We start from the raw sequence: 15378 nt of genomic DNA, 5'->3' as shown, positions 1-15378 counted from the left end.
TCACTGGTACCATTGTCTTGTGGATCTAGCCCTTGATCCTGTGCTGGTTGGCTCCAGCTAGTCCTCCCCAGAGTGTGTCAAAGTCCTCCTTACCCTGCAGCTTGTCCCTGTGGTTGAGATTCTCTCTGACACTCTTGTGGCCACTGACAATTTCTCTGTTTATTTTATGCCCAGATTGTATCATATGTGGTCTGTATATTTCATGTAAGGCAAGATATTTTTCCTAAGTAATGCCAGCTGCAATTCAGGTTCTTAAGGAGCACTTTCTGCAAAGCCGTGCAAAAGACGTGGAGTCTAACAGATGTACTTTTTTATTAATGGGATTAACAGTCAGGAATACCAATCTTAGTGACTCAGAGTAGAGTGAAAAGTCATTTTACTTTTGGGCTTCGTTTTCATCTCTAAAATGAGAGGGTTGAAATGTATGTAACACGATTGTTCTGTATGTCTATTCAGTGCAGTTGAGGACCTTTTTTTTTTTTTATTTCTTCTCTCCTTAGTGGTTGTTTTGTATTAAAAAAAAAAAAAAAAAGTTTTCCTCTGCAGGACCGTCATCAGGTAGGTCAGTTTTGACAGGAGATTTTGGGGCTTGGAAAGGCAGGTTCAGAGCGTCCTTTCCTGTTTGGAAGATGTGAGGCATTTGTGGGTTGCTGCCTCCTGTCATGGTGGTGTCCCCATAGTACCTGTTTGTCCCCTCATCCCCACCATGAGAGTGAGTCGCTGAGGCTCAGAGGCTTCACGAGGCCTTACCTGTCTTTTTTCAAGAGACACTAGAAACTTTTTAGGCAGTATTTTTTTTTTTTGTCCTTTTCGAGACTGGCCGCACCGCGCTCAGCCAGTGAGCGCTGTGAGCACACCGGTCATCCCTGTATAGGATCTGAACCCGCGGCGGGAGTGCTGCTGCGCTCCCAGTGCTGCACTCTCCCGAGTGTGCCACAGGCTCGGCCCTAGGCAGTATTTTTGAATTCTGGGTCTCTTTTATCCCTGGTTTCTATATGGTTCGGTGTTTGTTGTATTTCATTGTGTAGTATTGCTTCTGTTGAAAGTTAAATATTAAAAATAAACAATAATTTAATATTATGGGCTTTTTGGTGGAAAACTGGTAGGGTAATTATATTTTGGGAGTATTGGGTTATTCTGCTTAATGTAGAATAATTTGATTCACTTACACATAAACTAGGGTGAGTTTTTGTAATACTCCTTCCAGATGGATAGATTCTAGAAGGTATTGGGTGGTGAGTGATCCTTCCTCCCATGTGTCTATGAGCCACATTCTCCCCCAGCACGGGTTTGTATGGGAGTGTGTACCTGCTGGCTTTGTGACAAGGTGACAAGGTGGTTGTGTACCTGCTGACTGTGTGAGCCTGCCACCAGACAGGGTTTGTAATGACCTTCCTTTGCTCCCCAGAGAGGTGCTTTTCACCCTTGGCTGCACACTGGAATCACTTAGAGAGTGATAAAATTTTGGTTTCTGGGTCCCTCCCTTAAAGATTCTAATTTAATTGGTCTGGAAGGTGTCTTGAGTATCTTGCTCTTCCAGCGTGCCCAGGAGATCCTGATGTGCAGCTTGTATTGAGAACCACTGCTCCAGAAGCTGCCTGAAGAAAGGCCCAGGACAGTGGCTGCTGCTTCCTTCCCTCCTGGGTGTGCCTTGCTCTTGCCAGGGCTGTGACCGTGCTGTTCTGTGTGCAGCTCAGGCGGGAGGGGCTGGAGGGTGGCGTGCGTCCTGTTGAAGGCTGTCTGTTCATCTCGTCTTAAGCACCTAGCGGCCTGAGGGAAACACTGAGTGTGTGTTAAATTTCCTGGTAATTCTTAAATACACACATTAATTTTTTGCAGTGATATTTCTATAAAATATCTAACGAGACCTTCCTCTTACTTTCATAGTACCGTCATCCTCTGTACTAAGACTCTTCTGTTTTTGCTTTTTGTTGAGTAGATTCCTATTTCAGGAAGTCGTCTGTTATCTTTCTCTAGAGCAGTGCTTCAGTCACAGCGCTTTGTTGGCCTGGGACGTGCATTCTTCCTAACTGGCAAGCAGTTGTCTGTTCATTGTTCAGTTTCCTGCTGAGAAGTGGGGGTGTGTTCACTTCAGTCCTGACGTCATGGTGAAGCCCATTGGTGGGCAGTTTCAGCCAATCACATGCTTCCTGGTATCCAAGTAAGAAAGATGTATAGTTCTGGAATAACAGGAAGCTTCACGTTTTTAGCATCCTGTTGTTCTGGGTTTTGTGACTTGCTGCCTCGCCACAATGAAGGTTAGTAAAATTTGTATATGTATTTCTTTTTGTAGAATACCGTGGCTTGAATTTTCCAAGCTCTGGAATTAGATGTTTAGAGTTGTGAGACATTAATATCACCTACTTAAACATTTTATAAGGGAACTTTGTATTTTGCATGTAAAGAAACTGAGGCCTGTTAAGCTTAACTCTTAACCTTAATAAATGCAACTTAACTCATATTTGTCATTTAAAAATGTAGATGGATAGGGCAGCCTAGATGAGACTCTCATTTGAGTTGGAATTTCTTCTTAAATAAAACATTACAGTGGATTAATTAAATTCTGTATTATAAGGTGATTTTAAAGACTATTCTAAGGAGTATTTTTATAGGAAGGATCTGGCTTCATGAAATCAATTATATTTTGCACTTCGTCCATATTAGAAATGATGTTAACAAACATACGAGGGTCTTCAAAAAGTTCATAGGACAGTTTGTATTATCTCTTAATTCCATTTTTCATGAACCTTTTGAAGTACCCTCATATATAGATGTATTTACATTGTTCCTTTTTTAATGGTTCCATTTAATTTTTTCTTGTGAGTTTTTAAGGTTTTAAGGAGTGAGCTGGGGTTTTCAACCCCTTTCTTGACTCATAGTGGTTTGATGGCTTTCCCTCTCGAGGTAGTTTTTCAACTTTTAGATTTTCTTTTTTTATTTATGTTTATTTATAATAAATAAAATTTATTTTGACTCATGATTACCTTAACTCATTCTTTTAAAAACTATAGACAAAAGACTATTAGCTGGAGGTGATATTTGAATAAGACAGCAATACTTATTCAAATTTGCAATCTTTTTCTTAGCTTCTTTTGATGTGAACTGCACTCCTTTAGTCACATTTAGGTCCTGCGGATGGGTGGCCAGATGGGTTGGTGCATTTATCCGTTCAGCACACATGCAGCTTTCACTGTGTGCCAGCTGTTTTCCTAGGTGTTGGGAGACATACAGTGTGTTCTAGTAGATTTTACAGTCTAGGTGGGGCACAGGCAGCGACCATAAAGTTATTGTTGTGATAAATGTTCTGGAGGAGCCTGGCTGGGGACCTAGCTGAGCAAGGCTGTCCAGGCAGAGCCCTGTCAGGAAGTCAGATGAGTAAGAGTTGGCCAGGAAAGGGGTTGGGGGTGGGAGGCAGGAAGAGGAAGAGCGGGAAGTTCCTGGCAGGGTCTGCAAGGAGGCCTGGTGAGAGGGAGGGACCGCCCAGCAGAGAGGGTGGCAGAGCTCCAGATGAGGGCAGAGGTGACAGACGAACCTGGAGAGGAGGTGGGACCATCATCTGCTGATACGCGTTCCTGGGACGATTTTGGTTTTTGGCTCAGTGAAATAATGTTAACATGATACACGTTTTGGAAACTAAATATGCCTTTTTGTTATTTGCACCTCTGAAAGAAATATTTTTATAATTTTTCTGGGACAGAGTTGTGGATGATTAGATGATTGAGATCATTTTCATGTGAGGTGATCCAAAGCTCTATGTAGTCTGTGGACGCTATTTGGGATGAGAGCTGTGTTTGAACACGTCTGCATGCGTGCGTATGCACACCATTGTTGACTCCAGCCGTAATGTACCTAGGCCAGCTGATGTGGTTACCGTTTACAGCTCCTCAGGGGGTGGTGTGAAGTCCCCGTTAGTACGATGAGACTGCCTCTGTTGTACCAGGCTCTAGACAGCCCTGGACTGGAGTAAATGTGGTTGCACGTAGACCGTCTGGTCCTGACCTCAGAGCTCTGCCTTGAGAGTGGAGGGTCCCCTGTGCCTCACTGCTCCTCTTCTGGGATCCGCTTCTCCTGCCTTTCTTCCTTTAAGTCTCATATCCAGTGTGCTCTTTTGCTGCTGTTAGCTTTGGAGTTGACTGTCATCTTAGTGCCTTTTCAGTGGCTAGGAAGGAACATCTGTTGTGTGCCTTGCCCAACGCCTCTGCCTCAATCTAAGGAGAGAAGGCTGGCGGGGCCACCGCTGAGCATCTGCTGAGTGCCAGCAGCCAGTGCCAGGGGTCTCTACTCTGTGCAAGAGCTCATGCCTCGGGGTATAAAGGTGGGGTGGAGCAGGGGTGGGGTGTTGGTGGGTAGGACACTGGTCTAAGGCCAAGGGCTTAAACTGCTCCTGAATAAGGGAATTCTTCCCCCAGGCCCTGCCTGAAGCTGGGCTCACTGGCCTTGCTCTGGCAGGTAGAGCCTCCTCTTTGTGGTTTCAGGTTGAGAATTCTGCACGTGTGCACCCTGTTGTCGCTGGGAGAACTGGATTTATCCTGCACCCAACGAAAGACTGCTAACTTGTTTAATTTTTTCTTTCAGACATTTGATGCAAATGATTTGTATCAGGGGCAGAATTTTAACAAGGTCCTCAGTTCCTTAGTGACTCTAAATAAAGTAACAGCAGGTAAGACTCCTTTTTTTTTTTTTTTTAACTTGAGTGGGGGTAAGACAAGAGGGAGGAAACTTGGTTTTCTGTTAGCAAGGCAAAGTGAGCACTTTGAATTTGAAATATAAGCTTTCGTTGCATTTTGGTTTTGATTGTTCCTTTTGCTGTGATTTTTTTTTTTTCCCTTATTAGAACAGAAGTTTCCTCTTCAAGTCCTCTGGTAGATATGAGGTGTTTTCCTTTCTGTGGTGGAGAGACTTCCTACTGAAGCTATAGCAGAGGAAAAGTGACTTGTTCGCCTGGGAAGGTGCATAGGCTGTCTTGAAGCTAGATGCACCTTTCTCTAGGTTTTTATTGAGCTTATGCTGATTAAACCTCATATCTAATGAGCAGTATGTTTTTGAGCTGTGACCATGACAAAGGAGGGGCCAGTGGATTGGCCTCCAGAGTAAACACCTGTCTGTCCAGGTCTCCTGAGGGCGGCCAGGCACCAAAGTACTTTGTTTGCATGGTCTGAGCCTGGTTGTTCCTGAAATGGAGAAGGGGGTATATGGAGGTGGGGACACGGCATGCCCCTCTTCTGGGCTCTCAGATCACAGCCAGGGCAGGCGCTGTTCTGTATGAGGTTCTGAGGAAGGCATGTGAGCCGTGAAGTTCCCTGAGGGCAGGCCCACGCCATCCAGTGAGCCCTGAAGAGTTCTGTCTTGGATCACTCTGTGGCTCAAAAAAGAAGGAACTTTAGCGGCTCTTTTGTTTTCAAGTTAGTTTTTTTCTATTTACCTTTACAGACTTTTAAGTTTCAGATTTGTGGGGGGAAGTTGAGATGTCTCTTTCAAACAGAAACATCTTAAGTTTCTTCGTCAGGGTCTCTTCTCTGTTGGGTCTGGCCCTTCTGCCACGTGCATTTACCTCGGTGCGTTTGGACGGAAGGTTGGGCAGGGAGTCCTCCTCTGTGGCACAGACTGGCCTCAGTGCCACCTCTCAGCACACGCTGCTGTGACTGCTGCCGGAGCTGCCTGGCTGCTGTGCCCTGGCCAGAAGCTGTGGCCCCACCACTGGGAGCAGGGCTGAGACCTCACACAGATGTTTGAATGCGGCTGCGTTTTCATAGCTTGGCTTAGAGTTTAAGATTGCAAACCTCTTAGGGCCATTCAGCTGAAAGCATCTAGGAAATAAATATTTTAAGGGCAGTAAAACAAAAATGGATATAAATAATTGAAATTGGCGCATCATTTAATGATGTTTTGCAAATGAGCGTTTGTAGCGTTTTATAAAGGTAATTAATTAGACATTGAAGTTGCCTTCTTTATTCCTACATTGTAAAAATGATAACTTTAACATGAACCAAGAGAAATAAGGAAGAAAATGAGTTACGTGGAGTTATGGGTGACGTAGAGAGGAAAATATATTTAGGATTGATTACGCTAGGATGTAATGCAGAAGTACTGTATGAGATCATGCACGAGGTGTGGCGGCCGCATGTTCCCTAACCACGTGGGGCGTCTGCCTGCGAATTGCTTGCATGTCCATTTATGCCTCCAAGTGTTGGATGATGGGTCTTATAGTTAACCCAGATCTCTGTGGCAGACAGGGATAAGAAAGGATAGCACAGATAGGTGAAATGTACAAGTAATCCTTAATTTGACTCCTCTGTTCCCATGGAATACTTCTCTGAAAGCTGACCACAGGGAGAAAAGATAACTTTGGATTTCACCGGAGACACTTCCTCTGCTTACGTTTTAAGTGGAGATGCTAAATAGTAAAAGCAGTGGTCAAAAGAACAGAGTAGGAAGAAGGGGTGCAGAGGCTTCAGTCCATACACTTGGTCTTGTGGTTGTCACTAGTCCAGGTTTGAAGGGCTGTGATTTACAGAAGAGACCGGGGGTCACATATCTCTTGGGCACATCGCCATCGTTTTTTATCCTCACCTTATGCAAAAGCATTCCTCATATGGTCTTGATAGCATGGGATATGTGTTGGCTGTAAGATAAGTAGCGTTGTTCTTTACAAGGAGTATCTGGAAGTTATGAGTAAAACTTGGTGCTTTTCAGCTTTTACAGAATAGGGGTGACCCCTCTCATATGAAAAAGTTTTTATGCTTTTCTGTTTGTTGGTTGTTTGCTCTTTGTTTTTGAAGTCGGTGTGATGGAAATTTTGGTATCTTTTTAGGTTTCAACTTTGAATGATTGACTAACAGTTGCAGCTGCTGCTTCCAGGGTTGCCGCAGGCATTTTTGGAAAAATTCTGTCAGTTAAGGAAAACCATGTGTGTTCTTAAGGCATTTAGATGCATATTTGCCTTTTAACTGGACAGAAGGATTGGTGATGGGAAAGCGATGGATGTCCTTAGATGCCTTCATTATACTGAGATTTCTCTTGCAGGTCAGGGGCGGTGGTGGTGGCCCTTGTGGGCATAGTCTGCAGGAAATGCCCTATATCACTGGTTTTGTGTTTGGTGTTGCACAAGGCTCTGTTGTTCTCAAGTAAAAAATGTGCTGTGCAGATTCTGTGGAGATCATTCCGAGCCCTGGTGCAGCCCCTGCCCAGCTCTGAGCCCAGCTGTACCAGGAGGGAGCGTAACCCCCTGGTGTTACCATACCTGAATTACGCCAAGAAGAGCTAGAAATCTGGGTTCTTCTGTGATAGCTTCAGACTTATAAATGTTGACAGCTAGTTCAAAATTGTGTAAGACACTCTGTGGACCAATCCAGACAGATCTGCCAAAAAAACCAAAAACAAAACCAGGACCTGGAGACCATCACTTTAAGAAGGCTTTTATAGAAGCCTCCCTGGGCAGCCTTAGGACTTGGCAAGGTTACCTGGATCTCGAACAGTGATTTCCCTAGAAGACTTTTGCACAGTCTCGGCTTTTTTTGTTGTTTTATTTATTTTTTTTTAATCCAATCACCTCTAAGAAATGGGTTGTTAACATTTACTTGTTGGTTGGCCTGAGTGGAGTGTCTGATCATGAAGGGAATCCAGAAAGTAGAACTAAGTCCTTCAGTGTCCGTTTACTTTGATCCTCTCCACACTTCACGTTGAGCATGTGCTGCCCTCGAATTGAGGAAACAATCCTCAGAAGGTGTTCTCTGTCCAAAAAATACACGAGCATCCTCTGCTGTTCGGATAAGTCTTTTCTTTGAGTTGCATAGTCCCTCTTGTTGCTTCCTGGCACGCCGCACACTCATGGAGCCGTGGGTGCACAGGTGTGGGGCGCTGAGAACTGGGCCTTGGTTGTTCTCATATTAAGAATGGTTATGAAGCATTTCACAAATTTTTGAAAAATTGTACCAGAGAGGAACCGATAAGTAGTGATCTCCAGATAATTTCTGGAAAGGTAATTGGGAACGAATGCAAGTCATTTACGTAGTGGATGCAGAATTTGTTCTTTGTTAGCTGCATAAATGGTCTGCTTTGTTGTAGTCTGTGGTGCGTCCATCGTGCTGCCCTAGTTTTAAAGTCCGGTGTGGACAAGGGTGTGTGGTATCAGGCACTAAAGCTCCCTCTCTTTCTGTGTGCATGGCCTTTTCAGACATTGGACTGGGAAGTGACTCCGTGTGTGCTCGGCCTTCATCTCATCGAATAAAGTCTTTTGATTCCCTTGGATCCCAGTCTTCACACAGTCGGACTTCAAAACTGTTCCAGGGCCAGTATCGAAGTTTGGTAAGTTTGAGAGATTTTGTTAATTTGTGTATGATTGGGGGATTCGAGTGTGTATGTATGTGTCTGGAAAGATAGATACACATGCCTCTGTTAACAGTGGCAGATGGCTTGCCTTTGCCTCCATCATTCCTGCATCCAGACACTATGCTAGTGCGTGCCTTTGAAAAACTAGTTTAATCTGGTATGCACAAACGTACAAATATGAGAATAAGAAATATGTATATGAAAGTACTTAGCTGTTCAAAGAAGAGATGGTTGGAATGAAAGAATCTAAAGGTGGCTATTTTCTCTTCATAAAAGCATGACTTAGAGTGCTTTACTAAGTTAAGATGCAGTTTACAAAGGAGAGAATCCCTTATAATGGGGTGTTCATGGTGTGGGGAAAGGAACTTACAGTGATCCTGGAAGGTGAAGAAGGATCTGTGTATGGATGCTCAGGGTACAGGAGGCAACGGCAGAGCTGGACATGAGAGGCTAGGGAAAGCTTAAATACCGGACTGAATGCGAGGGTTGGAGAGGAGGCAGAGGCTCTGGCTGCTGGTGCGCAGGCACGTGCCCTCTTTAGAGCTGATGGATGGTGGCAGTATTTTGATTAGCTGATAGAGACATGACTTCTCTTTCATGCCACATTTAGAAAGTTATTTTATGTTAAGAAAACATAAAATGACCTTAAAATGTGAGGCTTAAGAACACCTGATTCTTCTAGAGTCTTTAAGGAACCATGGCTTTCTCTCTGCTTGAACACATGGAAGAATATTGCTAAGTAAGCTAATAGTAATCCTCAAGAAATAAAAGTTAACTTATGTAGAGCTGTATGGGTATACTTCACAAAGTTCAAAGAAAGACTCATAGTATCTTTTAAATCTATTTTTTCACAAACTTTTTGGAGTACTCCTGTATTTTGCAGAGGGAAATAAATTTGAGCATAATTTACAAGGCAGTGTTAAAATCTGAAAGACATAGGAGGAGTGTAATTTTCATGCATTCTTGAGATCTTTGAACTCCCGCTGACTCCCTCTGCTGTCCTCTTGGAGGAGACTTGCTGTATTGGGTCTGGTTCTGTGTGCAGTGCCCCCATGCTGGGGTCTGCTTGTGCCAGGCCCTGTTCTCAGCACTTTGCACCTTGCTCCACAGTCCTCGAAGTGGCCTTGTGGGTCTAGGTACTGCCATTCTCTCTGCTTCAAGACATTGAGTGCTGGAGGAACTTGTAGAGTACCACTGGGAACATTATGATTCCAAATTAAGGAGAAATATACAAACCACTTTAAACATATTTTCATTTAGCTCTGTAAAATACATGAGAAAAAAATAAGAGAAATCAGCATGCTTTGGGTAAAGAAATATTTGATGTCTTACCCATTCAACCATGGCAATTTTCATCTGATTTTTTTCTTTTTTCTGTTTGAGTAAAGGATGACTCGATTGAAAATGTATAATTTCAAGTAAAATAAAGTTAAATGTAATGTTGATAATGAAAGTTCCTGAGATCGTAATAATTTTAGGATTAATTTTTCATTAGCTAGACAAATACTAAGTTTACTAGAAATGAAGACTTAAGCTGTCCTACTTATGTCTGTTTGTGGTTGTGATTGGTATTTGGTGGGCTGCTGGTGGGATGGTATTTGGTGGGATGACTTCTCTTTCATGGGACACGGCAGGGCATCTCTTACTGTTGCTTTGCTTTACACAGATTTGTAACCTCTATTCCCCGGGTGATGGAACTGCAAAAAGGATTACTCAAAGCCCATTTCTTCCGAGCAGTGAGAGACCCTGAAGGGGTTAATCTCTCAGAACCCTCAAGAGAGAGGCATTCCTTCCTTGGGAAATTAACCATGAATTGGGGTTCTCACCCTGCATTTATCCTCCAGACCAGGAAGTTACAGGAAAAGAACATAGGTGGGGTTATGGCCAATTATAGTTTAACACTAAAGGCTGGTAACATCAGTGGAACAAGCAAAGTGACATTCCATAATGCAGTTTGCAAAAGGCTAAGCCAATCCACCAACAAAAGCTTGATTTTAGCAAACACTGTTTTTCCCTACAGCAATTTCCCCAACATTTTTACATATCAATCAAGTAACCTGTCTGTCCTTGAGCCAGCAACCTTGCTGTGTTACAATTCTATATCTTACAACAGAGATTTTAGCCTGGGGAAAGTTTCCTGTCTTTTGCAAGGTTAACATTTCTATATGTAATCTCAAAAGGTTAGGCTAAACCTGAGACCACAGGGCTTTGGAGGCCTGTGAAATACATTTGCTTTATAGTACACGCCACATCTTACTATGCTAGGAGAGTGACTGTTTCTTTGCTTAGACTTTTCTGTATGTAGTTTATGAATAGCGCTTTGATGTAATTTTCTTGGGTTAAAAATAATTTAATGCTGAGTGATGGGCACAAGGAGGCCCACCTATCTATTCTCTACTCCTGCAAGTGTTTGAAAGTTCCCGTAATAAAAAGTTAATCTTCTTGAACAGCAGTTTTGTGGTCTCATTAACAGTGAAGCTTAGCTTGAAGTTGTGTGGAGCACCCCCATGCCCAGAGAAGAGCTGTCCTTTAAGGGCGCTGCCTTAAACCCTGTGCTCGCATCTCTTTCAGTTTGAGAAAGTCTCACCTGACCACCCTCTCTGTTGCTGGTGGTTCTCATACTCTTGTGTTTAACATGCAGAGCTTTCGTTTCTCTGCTCAAGGATAGATGTCTTGTGTGGCATACAGGCAGATTTGGACAGTTTTGGTGTTTTGTTCTGTTTTGTTTGTGCAGAAAGTCAGTTTTTAACTTGGGTGCTACTTCATTGTTCCCGACTGTTCCTTTCTTTGGGTGATTTATTTCTACTGCTTTTCCGATACTCTGAGCTGAATTGAGCTCTTTATCCAGCTCTGTTCTGTGATGTGCCTCCTACCCACCCACAGAAGGAGAAGCTCCATAATTAAATTAAGAGTGTGGCAGGCCCAGGCTGTAGACTTGGGTGTGTGTTTTCTTGTGTGTGAGGTTCAACATCACACGTTTTTATTTGTGAGAACTTCTGGTGATGCTCCTGAAATTTCTTGTGTTGCTGCTGTGCTCTGAGTCTCTATCTGCTGTGACTGCTCGTTAGTATGACTTCAAACTCCTGACGCACTCCTCAAAGTTTGGGGACAGCGTTTGCAACTGAGGTTGTTGCTTCTGTCAACCTTCATTTCTGGAAGAAATGACTTGAGCTCCTAAAGCATTTCCTTTCCCTGTGGCCTCCCACTGCCTCTTGGAATCGGGGATCCCAGCCCTCTTTTGGTATTGTCATGACACTGTCAAGTAATCTTACTTTGGTATCCATCACTGAGTTCACAAGCATATGTCTAAGGCATGCAGGAAACTATGTATTACATATGCTTTGTTAAATCTTCTCAACTCCCTGTACAACAAACGTGGAAAACATTGTGCTTCTTTAATATACCATATTTTATCAATTCTGGGTCCTTTTTCTTCTTAAATGTTTTAACACAACTGAAAGTAGCACATGTCTTGAAGGTATACCATAATTTAATTGATGGTATATGGTGTAATATAATATAACAGGCATTGTCTAATGTTTGGCATCTTACATTGCATGACGTACATTATGAGGACATTGAAGCCTGGCGAAGGTGGATATCCACACAGGATCACAGAACTGGGAGATAGTTACTGTTGGAGAAGGAATTGGGTCTTTGACTCCTCAACAAGCTTTTATTCTACTGTACATGAAGTTATGCATGAAATGTATATGAAATTACATGAAATTATAGCTACTTTTAGGGAATGGAGGAGAGGGCGGGATTTGTGTGAATACAACACTCCAGGATGTCCTGGTTTCGGATTATTAGGATAATTTCCGAATTCTGGATAAAATAAAGTACTTGATGAAGTTGAATGTGCACGATATTGGAGGGGGGAGGGCTACTTTGACTGTTATCAGTGTGGACTCCTACCGTGGAGGAAGGGTTAGGACTCTTTCTGCCTCTGCCCTGTACCTGCACAAGTGCCTCCTGGTGCGGGCTTCCTCGTGGTGTCTGTTAGGTCAGTGTTCAGGATGAAACCCAGCGCATTGTGGGAAATAACAGAATGTCACACAGTGGTATCATCAGTCCCAGAAGCAGACTTTGAGAAGCAGGGCAGGGCTGAAAAGTAGTATAAAAAGCATGGCTGCAGATGTCATTATGTCTTGTTATGACTAGGTAAATAATAATCTCAGCAGAGCTGTATTGTGTACTGTGACTATTCTTTTTTTTCTAACAGCGTTTTGTTTTCTGGAATTAGTAATTGTTTAGTCTCGTATGTACCTTTTTCAAATTGCAGTGCTAGTCTTTTGCCTGTTTCTAAGATCTCTACTTACACATTCAAACATGTTAGGTGTCTGTTGACTTGTGCCTTGCTTGTGCCCCACTTCACGCCCTCTGGATTGCTGTCCAGCCTCGCCGCACAGCTGCTGGCGCTGAGAATCCTTCTTTACCACATGGAGACTCCCTCTGACCGGTGTTGATCTCCTCTCCATCTTCATTTTTCTTTTGGTTAATTCCCCTGTTTCGGAAGAGCACATTTTTCACTCAATCTCTGAGAAAAGGTGTATGGGAGGTAAATGTTTTGTGATCTTGTATATCCACAGATATTTTTTACTGTCCTAATGTTAAGATTTTCTTCTGTCTTTAATTTTCACAAGTTTGTGATATGACTTAGTCTGAATTTCTTTAGGCTTATCCTATTTGGTTTTCACTCAGGTTCCTGAATCTATATGTTTACAACTTTTGACAAATTTGGGATATTTGCAGCCATATATTTAATACTACTTTTCAGCCCCACCCTCTTTCTCAAACTCTGCTTCGGGGACTGATGATACACTGTTTGATGTTTTGTTATTTCCAACAAGTCACTGGGTTCCTGTTCATTTTTTCAGTCTGTTTTCTCTCCATTCCGTTTGAGTAAATTTTATAAGTTCCATTGCTTTTTTGAGGTTTTCTATTTTTCTTTTTGTCTGTTTCAAGAGAATTTGTAGTTGCATTTTGAAGCCTTTTTATGATGGCTGCCTGAAAGCCCTTTGCAGTGATTCAGCGCCTGCTTTGTTGCTCTTGGTGTTGGCCTCAGTTGATTTCTTTCCTCATTCGTGCTGTGATTTCCTGGTGTTCAGAATGAGAATTGCGTCCTGGACACTTCAGAGAGTATGCTAGGAGGTACTGGATCCTGTTTCAGTCTTCTGTCTTAGCAGGCCACAGCCCTGATTGGGTTTCTGTGATGGTCCTGGCCTCTGTTAGTTGGCTGAGGTTCCAGTGACAGCTCAGTTTTCAGAGTCCTTGTGGAGGTCTGTGCTCAGCTTCTTCCACCTTGTCTGGTGGGGGCTCCTGTGGGGTCCCTGGTGCTGCTAGATGTAGGGGTAAAGCGGTGTGAGTGTCAGAAATGCTGGGACTAGGTTGTTCCCTGTGGCTGGATGGAGGGGGGAAGTGCTGGACCTGGCTCTTCCCCTGTGTTTGAGTAGAGGGTGGGGAGGTGCTGGGCCTGGGTCTTCCCCTGTGTTTGAGTAGAGGGCAGGGAGATACTGGGCCTGGGTCTTCCCTTGTGTATGTGTGTTGGGGGGAGGTGCTGGACCTGGGTCTTCTCCTGTGGATGGGTGGGGAGGGGGGGGATGCTGAGCTTGCTCCTTTCCTGCAGGTGTGGGTGGTTTGCCAGGAGAGGCCAGTGTGGCTAGGCAGGGCTTTTTGCCCCCACTGGGTGTGGGTGCTGAGGTCACTGGTGTGGGGAGAACCTGGTGCTCCATGGGCCAGGGGATATTCTACCCTGTTGCTGTGGGTGCTGTAGTGCAGGAGGATCACCTGCATGTGGGTGCTGTGATGCATGTGGGTCACCTGCTGTCAGTGGCTGGGGGACCATTGTGAGACTCTCTGTGTTGCTGTGAAGAGATTTGAGTGGGTGGAGTGAGTCAGGGAGTGGGCTTTCTGCTAGTATCTGCTGGGCCACCCTGTTGGCCAGTGACAGCAGGCTTCTCTTGGGGAATTCTTTTGGTCTATTCTCGTTGGCAGGTTTGGGTTGCCAGCCTCTCCAGAGCCAAGACCTGGGTGGATGGAGATCAAAAGAAAACCCATAGTCAGTCTCCCTTCCTCTTTCCATCTTTCAGAAGTCTGAAAATATGGTCCGTCTCTGAGAAAAATGCAAATTAAAATGAGGTACCATTTTTCCCCCATCAGTTTAGCAAACATAAAAGTGTTTGGCAATATCCAGTGTTGGTGAAAGTTTGAAGAAGTAATAACTCTTAGAAACTGTTGGTGGGAAGGTAGCTTGGTGTAAGTTTGTAGAACATTTTTGGGGAGCAATTTAGAAAAATATGTATTAAAATTAAGGCATATACTTGTTCTCTGACCAGAATTTAATGTGCGGGCTTATTTACAAGTGTGTTTGAAGATATATGTGCAAGTATTTTTAATGCATCCTCATTTTGCAGTATAAAAAAGCCGGAAATAATGTAAAAATCCATTAGTGGAGAGCTGATAAAATAATTCATGGCACAGGCATATGGTGTAATGTTATGCAGTTAGTTAGGTAACTATAAGTGCTGCTGGAAAAGTGACCACAATATATTTTTTGTAAGTTGTAGAGAAGTATGTACAAAAGTGTGGGTATGTTTATGCAGGCAAAACAGTGGCAGACTAAGGCCTTTCAAGCCAGTAAAAGGGTTTTCTCTGGGGACTGGGGTAAGGGTGGTGGTCAGGGTACCACCCACAGAAGGACAGGAAACCTCAGCTTCTTTACTTTAAATATAATATAATTATTTCATAGTGAAATAGTCTGTACTTTGTGTAATTTTTCTCCCTCTGCCCGCCCTTTTCAGGACATGACCGATAACAGCAACAATCAACTCGTAGTAAGAGCCAAGTTCAGTTTCCAGCAGACCAATGAGGATGAGCTCTCCTTTGCGAAAGGCGACATCATCCACGTCACCCGTGTGGAGGAAGGAGGCTGGTGGGAGGGCACGCACAATGGCAGGACGGGCTGGTTCCCCAGCAACTACGTGCGCGAGATCAAGCCAAGCGGTGAGTGGCCAAGCCTGGCCTGTGTGTGGCACTGACTGGCGCTTT

General features: G+C 43.7%; 1 protein-coding gene across 3 annotated transcripts in view; it reads left to right on the top strand.

The window, feature by feature from the left end:
- Positions 1-2044: 2044 nt before the first annotated feature.
- Positions 2045-15378, top strand: part of ARHGEF7 (Rho guanine nucleotide exchange factor (GEF) 7) — an 81171-nt gene continuing 67837 nt past the window's right edge. Inside the window, exons 1-4 of one of the 3 annotated variants that reach the window (XM_008564448.1) lie at positions 2045-2258; positions 4576-4660; positions 8174-8304; positions 15132-15333. In XM_008564448.1, the coding sequence (XP_008562670.1) occupies positions 2253-2258; positions 4576-4660; positions 8174-8304; positions 15132-15333 (424 nt within the window). In that variant the 5' untranslated portion in view covers positions 2045-2252. The remainder of the gene's footprint in view (positions 2259-4575; positions 4661-8173; positions 8305-15131; positions 15334-15378) is intronic. The other 2 variants (XM_008564440.1, XM_008564444.1) reach the window with 2 other exon arrangements.

The sequence above is a fragment of the Galeopterus variegatus genome, unplaced genomic scaffold (assembly GCF_000696425.1).
Source record: "Galeopterus variegatus unplaced genomic scaffold, G_variegatus-3.0.2 Scaffold187, whole genome shotgun sequence".
Lineage (NCBI taxonomy): Eukaryota > Metazoa > Chordata > Mammalia > Dermoptera > Cynocephalidae > Galeopterus > Galeopterus variegatus.
Note: the sequence above shows the minus strand (reverse complement) of the source record. Positions and strands in the feature narration are given on the sequence as shown.